The 12,042-nt window shown below is 51.0% G+C and overlaps 2 protein-coding genes across 2 annotated transcripts; both read left to right on the top strand.

Moving 5' to 3' along the window:
• Positions 1-1,831: 1,831 nt before the first annotated feature.
• On the top strand, positions 1,832-4,858 carry N7532_003483 (magnesium transporter CorA family protein; the record flags this gene model as incomplete). Its single annotated transcript, XM_056615977.1, has 4 exons — positions 1,832-2,331; positions 2,413-4,452; positions 4,520-4,722; positions 4,788-4,858. 4 exons carry the CDS (start codon positions 1,832-1,834, stop codon positions 4,856-4,858), a joined length of 2,814 nt encoding a protein of 937 aa, XP_056476334.1.
• Positions 4,859-6,335: 1,477 nt separating this feature from the next.
• N7532_003482 (putative phospholipid metabolism enzyme regulator) lies at positions 6,336-9,092 on the top strand (the record flags this gene model as incomplete). Its single annotated transcript, XM_056615976.1, has 1 exon — positions 6,336-9,092. One exon carries the CDS (start codon positions 6,336-6,338, stop codon positions 9,090-9,092), a length of 2,757 nt encoding a protein of 918 aa, XP_056476333.1.
• Between the last annotated feature and the right edge of the window lie 2,950 nt (positions 9,093-12,042).

The raw sequence follows: 12,042 nt of genomic DNA, 5'->3' as shown, positions 1-12,042 counted from the left end.
AATTATCCTTTTAGTTCCCATATTGGCTTCAAATTTAGTGAGGCTATGCTCTAACAGCTATATTATGTAGTTGGGATATTTGTCTGCCCTAGAAATATTGATAGGTCACATGATACATGTAAACTTTCATTGTATACAGTACTACCGTTGCTAAAAGGACCAATGTAACAGGGATTTTGGGAGGATACCCGGTAATTTTTATGGGGATTTGAAGTGGGCGGGTCTTGTGATTGCTAAAGAAGCCGCCTTCCAATAATAGCATCGATAGCTCAGTGGTAGAGCGAGGATTTGCAGTGTCCTAGGTCAGGTGTTCAATCCACCTTCGGTGCTATTTTTTTCCACCTTTTTTTTTCCCTTTTACTCACCTTTTTCTATACATCCTTTGCTCTTGTTTTCTTCCATTTTTGTTCCACACATAACTCTACACAATATGCAATTCCAGACTTTCTCGCAATTTCTGCCAATTTTTCTATCAGTTTCCCTCAAAATTCTCACTAGATGATGTTCCGCCGTCGTGCTTCTCTTGCCTCGAATTTCTGTATGCCAATGTACTAAAAGCACTGGCAGCGATTCGTCTCTCAATGACTTTATTACACCTCCGTTTGCTGTGTGTCATGTGATCTGCGACATTGTTGGTTTTTCTTTTAAGACGGAACGGCATGAAAAATCTTCACTGGTCCACAACATAACTGTGTGGCCTAGAATAGGAATCAAACCCGGTGCCTCTACTGTAGACATGTAGATACTGCTACATACAGTACGATAGTACAGTAGTTAGTGGGGTATACTATACATGGCCGGGGCCTCAGCCAATAATGAAGAGCATATCATTGGCCGTTTCCGTATATTTGCTGGGTGTTTGATAAATACAAAGTACAATTTCCGTATTGTTACGAGCGCTGATAGCTCAGGGGTTTAGAGCGAGGATTTGCAGTGTCCTAGGTCGGGCGTTCGAATCGCCCTCGGCGCTTATATTTTTTTTAAAAAAATTTTTTAATAAAAATTTTTGCTGGTCTCTTATTTTATTATCAAGCCTTTTTCCATTCTCAATAGGTACTTTTAGTACTGATCAATCTTTTCGCGACTGACCGGACAAGATTGCGCAACCCTTGCACCAAGCGGTGATGCCATCAAGGACCCGTGGACCCATCTATGCGTACATTATATATTGAATAAATTGTGTTATTGTGAACCCACGTTCTTCTGTAGGGTATGTCCTGTAATTCCCATGATATTCGCGACGAATCATTGCCAATGCTGGCATATTTTTACTTAATATGAAGGTATACACTATTGCTGTCGAGATTCGACCCATGGTTTATCGCTGACCTCATCGGTCAGTTCACAGTGTTCTAGGCAATCGAGTTCTCACTGCAAGCCGAGCACCAGCTTTCGTTCTGACCACCGGACATCACACTGCACCCCGCGTGAGAGGAGGTTGGATTTCTCGTCTCGCACCGACAAACTCTTATCGGACTAAAGGTTACACTCCTCCTGTTTCGCCACACGCGTCATCCGTCGTCGGCAGCTCCAGCTCCAGCTCGCAGCTCTGATTCGATCCCCCTTCCTGCGCGAACGCTGGTCGCCCTCTCTCGAACATGCCGAGGACACTTCTACCGTGATCATCGCCCGCCACTACGATCGCACAGCTGCATACCTAAAGGCGGGATTCGCCGCTGAGCCCTGCTGTCGCACGCATCGTTTGGGAACCACCCCCTCCGGCAAAATATCTCCGCTCGGCTCGTGCCGCGGAAGCTCGTCTTTGGACCCCGCGTGCGACGTAACTGCTATAAACCAGTTGATCTTACGCCCATAGGGTAGAAGCTACACTATGGACCCGCCACTGACCCCGACGCCCGGCCTCGGTGAGTTGCGACCGCCAGGCTCTTCCACCTCATCAACAGCAAGCCCGCGAAATCGTCCCCAGCGCTCCGATTACCCACTCCACACCGACACAAAAGCCGGGAACGGTCCAATGGGCGGCCGTTCTCAAGACCGGGGACCTGCTACGTCGTCCGAGACTCGCTCCAAGGCGGCCCCCGCGCCTGATAATGGTCCAGCCAAATCCTCTGAGTCGCCGGGGCGCAAGAAGAAGTCGGGACGCAAAAAGAAATCGGGGCGCAAAAAGAATCGCAATCGACAAGAGTCCTTCCTCACACCCGCCAAAGAAGAGCCCCATGACCGACCTGGCTCTGGTTCGGGGACCGGCGCCGCTATAGAATCCATGGAGGGTGAACGGCAAACTTCAAAGGACAACAATCCGTCGTTTTTCAAATTGGGCAGGAACCTGAGTAATACCAGCGTCGAGAGTGATACGTTGCTCGACCATCGGTACGTGGCGCTTGGTTTAGTTGTTAATTGATGTCCGGGTGGAGTACCACATTTGCTAACTTCTCTTCGTGTAACGAACAGGCACCAGCGCATGATGCGGCCTCGTCGTGACAGTCGACTGGCATCTTCCGTTCGCCCCAGCTCCCTATTATCCAGTGCCTTCCGAGGAAACGACGGAAGATCACGCAACTCACAAGCCGGAGGCGGAAAGCGCGGCCAGCAGTACCAGGATGAAGACAGTGATGGGTCCGAGGCGAACGACCGAACGCCTCTGGTGCGGCCCTCGTTGAATCGTCCGAATTCTGGTGCAGCGTCGGGATTGACTCGCTATGGAACGGAATCGCGACCGAGTCCATTTCCTTCTCGTCAACGGCGGCCGTCGGTTCATACGTCGTCATCACAATGCTCGCCAGGTGGTCACAGCCCGGCGTATTCGCCAGAGATCGACCGCGATTATGATGTCAATAACCCGCCTTCGATTCCAGGCTCCCCAAAACTCGGCCCGGATATGAATTACGACGATGCGTTAATGACGGGCGCAGAATTTGACTTTACGTTCGAAAACCGCAGGTCTTCGTTAGGGCCTCTGGGCGAGAGTCTGATCAATATCGAGGGCGGTCCTCCTCCACACAGCTCCGCGCCATCATCTCCTCATTCAGGGCGGTTTTCTCCCCAGGACCCACGCCGGCGCCGGACAGTCACATTACCAGTGGAGGAAGATGTGTGCTTTCCTAACCAGGAAGAGATCTCGGAATTGGGAGACGAAGGCGTGTGCGCCGCCCGTGGTGAGCCCGGGGAGCGCCGCCGACGCAGGCACCGACGCTGGCCTGATCTCTCAGTACTGGAGGAGTGGAGTCGCGAAGAGAAGGAGGATCGCAGTGGAGACCTCCGCTCCAAAAAGATCAGCGAACCCATGCTTATTGAGGGTCGACTCCGTCCTCAGTATAAATTATGGCGCCGCGAGGAGGACGAGGCGCCGTATCGATTTACCTACTTCAACGAGGAGTTTCAGAGCACCATCCATGCGCAAACAATATCGGAGTTGGTACAGCCTGGAAGTAGCTTCCGAGAGCTTTTTATTCCTGATCCACCCGAATTGGAAGATTCCTCAGATGAATCCGACTTTGAGGGCTACCATTCAGGTCACGAATTCGGACATTCGACGAACACTGGCCTGCGAGGACAGAATTCCCATAATGACCTCAAAGAACCACCGTCGAACTCTCAAAGCGGCGCAGCTACCCCCATCGCATATACCACCACCAAAAGTGGACAGGACATGGTACAGACTACTACCGATACAAATGGGTCGCGAGGACAGTCTCGCTTGCCAGTTATCGGCGAAGGTCACCCGGAGTCGCAACGCGAAACCTCACCGGTGCAGTCACACCTTGGCCCCAAACCCAAGAAATATGGACCTCGGCCAACATTTTGGCTAGATGTGCTTTCCCCCACCGATGCAGAGATGCGGGTGATTGCGAAGACCTTTGGCATCCATGCCTTGACCGCCGAGGACATCATGATGCAGGAAGCGCGCGAGAAGGTGGAGTTGTTCCGCAGCTACTACTTTGTCAACTACCGCACGTTCGAGCAAGACACGAATAGCGAAGACTACCTCGAGCCGGTCAACATGTATGTGGTGGTATTCCGAGAGGGTGTAATATCCTTCCATTTCTCGCAAACCCCGCACCCGGCCAACGTGCGCCGACGCATCCGCCAACTCATGGACTATCTGATTCTGAGCTCCGACTGGATTTCCTATGCCCTAATTGATGACATTACGGATGTTTTCGGCCCCCTCATCCAGGCGATCGAGGACGAGGTCGACGAGATCGATGAAATGATCATGCAGATGCACTCCTCAAGCAAGGAGGGCTCGCCTAATGACAGTCTGCAGCCCTCGTTCGCTCCCGGTGAAATGCTTCGGCGAACAGGAGAATGCCGCAAGAAGGTCATGGGACTCTACCGCCTGCTCAGCAACAAGGCAGACGTGGTGAAGGGGTTCGCCAAGCGCTGCAATGAGCAATGGGAAGTGGCACCCAAGTCGGAAATTGGTCTATACCTGGGCGATATCCAAGACCATATTATGACCATGACGGGTAACTTGACACACTACGAAACGTAAGTTTGGTGACGTTTTGCTTTCGAAGATGACTGAGTGGGTGATGGCTGACACCGGTTTTTCTAGGATTCTGTCTCGTGCGCATTCCAACTACCTCGCGCAGATCAACATTCTGATGAACGAGCGCCAAGAACAGACTGCTGATGTCTTGGGCAAGCTCACGGTTCTAGGTACCATCGTTCTCCCCATGAATATCATTTGTGGTATGTGGGGTATGAATGTTAAGGTCCCGGGGCAAGATATCGATAATCTCTATTGGTTCTGGTCGAGTAAGTCATGCATCTCTTTTAAAGTGACCCCTAGTGCCGACCATCACGATGCTAACTTCTTCCAGTCACGGGCGGGTTGATTTTCTTTGGTCTTGCCTCGTTCCTGATCGCCAAGCGAGTCTACAATATTGTTTAGGTTTAGCCTGGGGTTGTTTCCAACGTTTGGAAGTCGGGGGACGCTCCACCTGTTTGGCCCCCGGTTTTCCCTGCTCATCTGTGAATCTTTTTTCCTTGGAAAATTCCAACTGTATTATTTTGCCTCTCTGCCTTAATAAATGGATTTGGTTCAGGCGAGCATGCGATGGCGTTCAAGTCGGATTTGGTCGAGACGATATACGGGTCATGCATGTCTGGGATGTCTGCCTTTGGGTAGTCTTTGTTTCATTGTTCCGGTTGGATGTTTCACTTTCTTTTGGATCTGTAGATACCATTGCTGATAGATGTGTATACTTGCTGCTAGCTACCTATATTGGATCCATCAATTATTGGAATATTGCTTTTGTTCATGTATTACTAGGAGCAAGGAACTCGTTCCCCGATGAGGTCATCGCCGGGTAATGGAAATACCGGCCGTACCACCGTTGGCGGCGTGCTGTGGCTGGCCGCCGCCCTGTTTTATTACTGATTACTGTCAGTCAGGTCCCGTCATGATGGTTCCCCAGGTTTCTCGCAACCGCCAACGTCTTTTCATCCTTTCAACTCTCTCCATCTACATTGTTGCTCTTTCTTCCCTTTGACTTCTTTGACTCGCCTTCCGCCCTCACGCGCCCCCTATCCGTGCTGTCTTCGTCAGCCCGTGAGCGCCCATCCCTTCTAGACCCTCATCCGCGTGCTCCCCTGCAGTGCAAAGGCCCGCCCCTTCCACCCTGACGTGGGCCACGATCATTGGTCTTCGCTGGCGCCGGCCCCGACCCTCCACCTCGCTTTTTCACCCGAGGTCTTGGTCACCGACATCTCTGCAGGCGCATTTCGGCACCTAACGGACGGACGCCACATCTCCTCATTTTATGGGCGAAAAACAAGTCAAGCCCAAACGTCCGGCCGGATCGGCGGTCTCCATCCAGGCCCCAATTCCGCCAACCACAACCCTCGCTTCCGCCGACACTCGGTTCTAGACGTTCTTCGTGTGCTTGTGCCCCCGGAAACAAAGCATCAGCCTGGTGATGTGTGCCTTGCTTGATCTTCCGATCGTCTTCCTTCGACCTCTCTAAACACTTTCAAACAAACCTCTCTTTCTGTTCAACCCACACTTTCCACCCTCCCACGCATCTCCACCCCTGCAGCGGCTGCAGCGAAACCCTCCCCCGTCGTTCTTGGTCCAGTTCTCGTCAACAGCATGTGGACTTCGGCTATTCGTTCTACTGCATCGTCACCTGTGTAACGACCCGTGTTCTGCGCAACATACCTCGCTCGACATCTACGACTTTCTCATTCGTGACCTTGTTTCGCTGCCGACAACTCATTCCCTCACCGTCGAGTCGTCCCTGGTTGGCCTCACCTTGCTTTTTCGGTTCCCTCTTCGGGACCTTCGTTCCTACCCAACTACCCGGCTACCTCTCGGGTCTTCTGACTTGTCTGCGTCGCGTCAGTGCAATCTGACTCGGTAAGAGACCATGGCTGCGGAGTCCGAGAGGCCGCCTTACCTCAATGTTGTCTCTGGCCAGTCCAGAGGGGCCAGAGGGGCCGGAAATGCGGAGGTGGCATCGCATCGCGCGCATCGGTCGGCCAGCGAGGGTGACCTGATCGAACAGCCGCACCCGAACGTTAAATCTCAGACCCAAGCCATGTCCCAGGTGCCTAAATTGTCCCCCAGTCTCTCGAATACCTCTGCCTCTCCGTCAGCTCCCAACTCCGCCGTCTCCTCCCGCGAATCCTCTCCGGTGCGATTCTCCTCTCGAAACCTCCACTCCTCCCCGGTCAGTCGTATCCAAACCCAATCAAAATCCCGGAAGAGCAGTCAAGACCGAAGCAGCCCGACCAGATCCTCAAACGGTCAGCCGTCAGCCTTGCCCATACCCTCAGGATCCACGTCATCGGGCCAGCGTGCGCAAGCGCTGCCGGGAAACACACCATTCTTCTCTCCTCCTGTTCCCGAACCACCGGCCAATGACCTCAGTCCGGAAAAGTCCAACATGCCATCATGGGCGGGAAGTCGTCGCACAGATCAGGAGTCCACACCGCCGAATACTTCCCACAAGAGAGCCTCCGTGCCGCCAGCGTCGGACGACCAGGGAAAGGTGGACCGAAACGCCTCTCGAGCAGTCACGAGAGCTGGGAGTGGACAAGGTCCATCCTTGGATACAGTCCAGGAGATGACCAGTGATCCTTCAACCCCATCGAATGACACGGCTCCTAAGCCGGTCACCCCGGACGATTCACGGTTACACACAATTGACGAAGACCCGACACCTCGAGCCGCAGAGAAGAACACTGAAAGCGGCAGCGACAGTGGTGGAAACCGCAGTTCGGATCCCAAAGAAGATAGTCGTCCTAATGCTTCCGGAAGCGCCAAACCCTCTGCGACCATCATGCCCAAGCGGTCCACTGCCTCCCTCAGTGCTGGGGCCCGCGGGAAGCCAGCAGATGGCTCCGTTCGCAATATGATTGTAGAAACGGAGACCGTCAGCTCAATACCGCAAGTGTCTTTGGGGGTTGGTGCTCCAGATCGAAACAATGCCAGCCGCGCTGAGCCTGGAAACCTTCGCAAGCAGCCTTCAACAGATACAATTCGGCCGCGCGAAAAATGGAAAAGAAGTCGACGGCCGAATACTGTCACCACAGGCCCGGCATCCAGCAAAGCTGATATCTTCGAGGCCAAGGTCGCCAGTGCGGTTGACAAGGCCGATGTCTCTGACTCGGATGAAACTTTCGTTTATGAGTCAAATCCAACGGATCCATATCCTCCACGACAATCTCGATATCACTCCCGGACACCCAGTGCGACCTCCATGGCAAGCCAAGTGGACCAGCTGGCTGGTCGCGCGCGAGGCATGCGGGATGGCTCCCTCAGTGTCACTGGTAAACGGAGTATGAAGTTTACCAACAACCCAAACCCATTCAACCCGAGCTTGGACGGTGAGATGACCGAGCAGGATGGCAGCCGAAGTGGCTCTCGGGTTGATGGAAGTGGAACTATAACCCCGCGACACCACAACATCGGACGTCATGGACGGAGTAGTGGTGTGTTACCATCACTTTTCGACAACGACAATGCTATGCAAACGCCTCAAACTCAGCCCAAATCCCCACGTCATTTTATTGGGAGTGGGTATAGGCATTCGCGAAATAGCAACATTCGCTCTTCACCCAATTACAGAACCATCAGTAATTCGAAAAAGTCGAACGAAATGTTCGACTTCGATGCCGAGGGAGCTGATGATGAGCGCACCCCATTGGTTGGTACTCCACGGGTACCTCGGAGCCGTCATGGCCGCAGGCCCAACAGTGCCAGTTTGCGCCAGATGGAATATATGCAACGGCAGCGTGGCTGTGTGTCGCGCTATGGCTCCTGCGCTATAATACTCGTTCTCTTGATGATCATAGCCGGCGGTGCCACCACCTTTGTGATTGCTGCGACCAAGACTTTATTGGATGTCCAGGTCCTCGCGGTCCAAAACGTGCTTGCATCTGAGCAGGAGATCATGCTGGATCTCAACGTACAGGCTGTGAATCCCAATATCTTTCCGGTGACAATTGACGACACCGATGTCAATATATTTGCCAAGAGCCGCTATGTCGGCACGGACAAGCTTTGGCGAGACCATGGATCGAATGATGAACTTGATCGTTTCCCCCGCGTGAAGCAAAGTCAACGGCGCTGGGAGCTCTCGCAGATAGTCCGATGCTTTGGAAATATGGACTGTGTGCGGGAGGCCGAAGCTCGCAAGTTGTCAAAACCTCATGTCACAGATGGTGTTGATCGAGGTACGGATCCAGTCACTGATCCCGAGGGTGATCCGCAAACAATGCTGCTTGGCCGAGTTTTCCGCTTTGACTCGCCACTATCCTTTGACGCATCGCCTTGGAGTTACATGGTATCCACATCGAAGGGACAAATTCGCCTTCCCCGACCAGGCAACAAGACCGAAGAAGGTGGCACAGAACGCTGGGAACGTGTTCTGCAGCACCCGTTTGAATTGATTGTTCGTGGTGTTATCAAGTACCAGCTCCCACTGAGCTCGCGTTTCTACTCTGCTTCCATCAGTTCCAGCGTCAAGGTGGTCCCTGACGATGATAGCACCACGCCACCCAGCAACGATACTGCTCATGCCACACTGGCCAAACGCGACCTCCCCTCCGTTCGCCTTTTGGACACTGATACCTCACCCGAGCATCGATCGGAATTTTCTAAACGACAGTTCACGGCATGAAAAATCCTTTTCCTTCAATATTTTAGCGATAGAATTATGTCCTATATCTTTTACGACAGCCCTCTTTTTCGATTTTCTTTCTTTTCCTTGCTTCACTATCTTCAATATGTAATGAGATGATGACAAAAGAGGCGCCAAATGGGACTCTTTTTTGGGGATCCAGATCCACTTGTTCTATATCTGATATTTCTTGCTTTCATCCGCTGTATACCCGTTCGCGATGACTGTTTTATTGCTCTCCTTTAGTCTCGATGCGCTGTGCATTTGAGACTATGATACAACTCCCAGCCCCCACCCTTTTTTTGGTCTTAGGGTATCTCCCACCCACACCCCTTGTTGTACACAACTGTCATTGGTATTGTTATGGTGCAATGTGGACTTGGAGTTTGTCGTGGTTGAGATTTGGATGTTGGTTGCTCTATGGGTGCCTCCGTCCTGTCCTGGCATGTCTGCCTTCTGTTTCCTTATTGTCAATGTATCTATACTTAACATGTTCCATATTTATCATAAAAGATATGTCCCGGTTGGGAAAATAGAAGCGGTTATATAAGCACTACATTCAATGTCCACTTGACTATTTTGATAATGCAAATTGACACGATACTTTACAATTCTACCCCGATGGTGTATCTAGTCGATTTTTATAGTGTAGTTCGTAGAAGTAGTTCGCATAAATAGACATCATCAACACATTGGCCATATTACACTAAGCTAATCCCAGCGCATCCCCTTCAATCTGGTCCTCTTGCGGTGGGATATTCCACGACGGATTGGCATAGTTCACCTGCCCAGGTGGCAAAGGACAACGGGCACCCCTTGTCGTCTACGACGCGCACACAAATAAAGCCACCACAATCCTTAATAAAATACCGCGGCGTATCCTCTAACAACCCAGACGACATAATATTCGATCCTAACGGAAACATTTGGTTAAGCATGATTGAACTGCGGATATCTGATGCAGGGCAGGATAGTGTTGAGACTTTCATTTTCGTTGTAGTTTCAATCCATTCTCGAAAGGTCAATTTCTCACTTCTCTCTCTCACTTCTCTCACATCTCGCTATTCTCTCTCTTACGTCCTTTTTCAGCCGATCCTCCTATATTCCGCTCCTCTCCAGTGATACCAGTATGCTTCAGCCCATGTTAAAACCAGACCGAAGCAAATCCTCCACTCCAGAACCACATGCTGAGTTGCAGGCTAGATCATCTGGTTCTGTTTGTGGTAAGGGCGTCTTCTTGGTTTGGGCCTGCAAACCAACCACGGCTGGAGAGCAACCTGGACCAGACCCGGGGGGAATTCGAGCGTGCATATGAACAGATCCAGTGCGGATTCAATTACCTAACATTAAAAACAAAGCTCGAATGATCTAATTGGAGCACTTGCAACCGAAATAATCAGACAAATGGTCAAGAGATGCGTTGCAGGAAAACTGGTTTTGGTCGTCAATGGGCGGGATGGATTAAGCACCCACCCAACTTCGTGAAGCTGCTCGGAGATAATACAGTACGATCTTTTCATAGTGAAGAGGTTTTTCCGGGTTGATGTCAGGCGGGTGGTGAAGATGCTGACCGAGGATCAGAATCTGCAGGGGGTCAATGCAACTGAATCGGAGTGATCCTAGTTAGATTCGACAGATATTTTTATTGAAAAGATCGATGCGATCAAAGCTGTTAAAAACTAGATGAAGTCGTCTATAAATGAACTGTAGCGTGTTACTTTTCGCCGCAATGCCGGTAACAGCACCCAGGAACTGGGTCGAATGGAGTGTGGTAGTCGCTGCCGTAACCCGGAGCGCCCAGTGCGTTTCCCGAATACAGACCACTTTGATGCACATTGGCATAAGACCGTTTATCAATGATTTTATGAATCCATTTTAAGTCATTTAGTCGCTACTAGAGCTAAGTTTCAATAACAAGCACCGATAGCTCAGGGGTAGAGCGAGGATTTGCAGTGTCCTAGGTCAGGCGTTCAAATCGCCTTCGGTGCTATCTTTTTTTCCCCCGCTATCTTTTTTTCCCGTTCTCAAATTTTTCCCCCTCCCTTTTTTTTCCGAGGCGAAGAACTCTGTGCGCAAGTCGGTGCTCATGAAGTAGGAATCGAAAAAGCCGACAACATAATATTATATCAGCATTTCAGAAATAATCTTTAACTTGTACCGTAAGGATAACCTACAATATCAACCCCATTGTTGACCCTACTTCCGGACTCCAAGGTCCCCAGCTATAGCCTTTGCAATGTCAGTCACTTCGACGCCGACCACCGCCTTCCCCTCAGCGCCTAAGCCAGATCGAAGTCTTTATAAGAGCGTAAAAGCTAGCTCGATGCCAGCTATGCCGTCGCGGGCACGAACCTCTCGACCAAGTTAACCTGAACCGGCCTTGGCGAATACTCATACATTGTCCAGACAGCCAGACTAGAGAATTACTGGCCATCGATCTAGATACACATGCCAGTGGCCAGCTGCGGAACAAACGTCCGAATCTGGGTCCGGGTCCCCAATACCCGGGCCCACGGTATCCTGTTTGTTCCAGTGATATTTTGGAGCTACCCGTTACGAGGAGACCAGACTGGGCTTCCGAATCAGATATACGCGGACTATGAGAAAGTCATGATAATCAAATCCTCACTGGATTTGCCCATATGCGCACTCGAACTCCTGACGGGTGTTTTCCAGAATACGGAGCTGCCGAGGGTGAATCATAGACCTCATAAGGCCAGGAATGGTAATATTAGAGTGTAGGTGACTGTTTAGATGACTGTTCAGATGGCTATTCAGCTGACCGTTAAGAAGTCTACTTGGCGACTGTTTTGGTTCGAAATAGCCGATAAATTCTATTACAAGGCAAGCTGAAGTCAAAGTCGTGAATCATCAGACATCAAAGATAGTAAATACAAGTCCAGCGGCCGTAACAACTCAACGAAATAATAAAATAAACACGAAATTCACA

Source organism: Penicillium argentinense (assembly GCF_028826775.1).
Source record: "Penicillium argentinense strain IBT 30761 chromosome Unknown utg000004l_segment0_segment0, whole genome shotgun sequence".
In the NCBI taxonomy this organism is placed as follows: domain Eukaryota; kingdom Fungi; phylum Ascomycota; class Eurotiomycetes; order Eurotiales; family Aspergillaceae; genus Penicillium; species Penicillium argentinense.
Note: the sequence above shows the minus strand (reverse complement) of the source record. Positions and strands in the feature narration are given on the sequence as shown.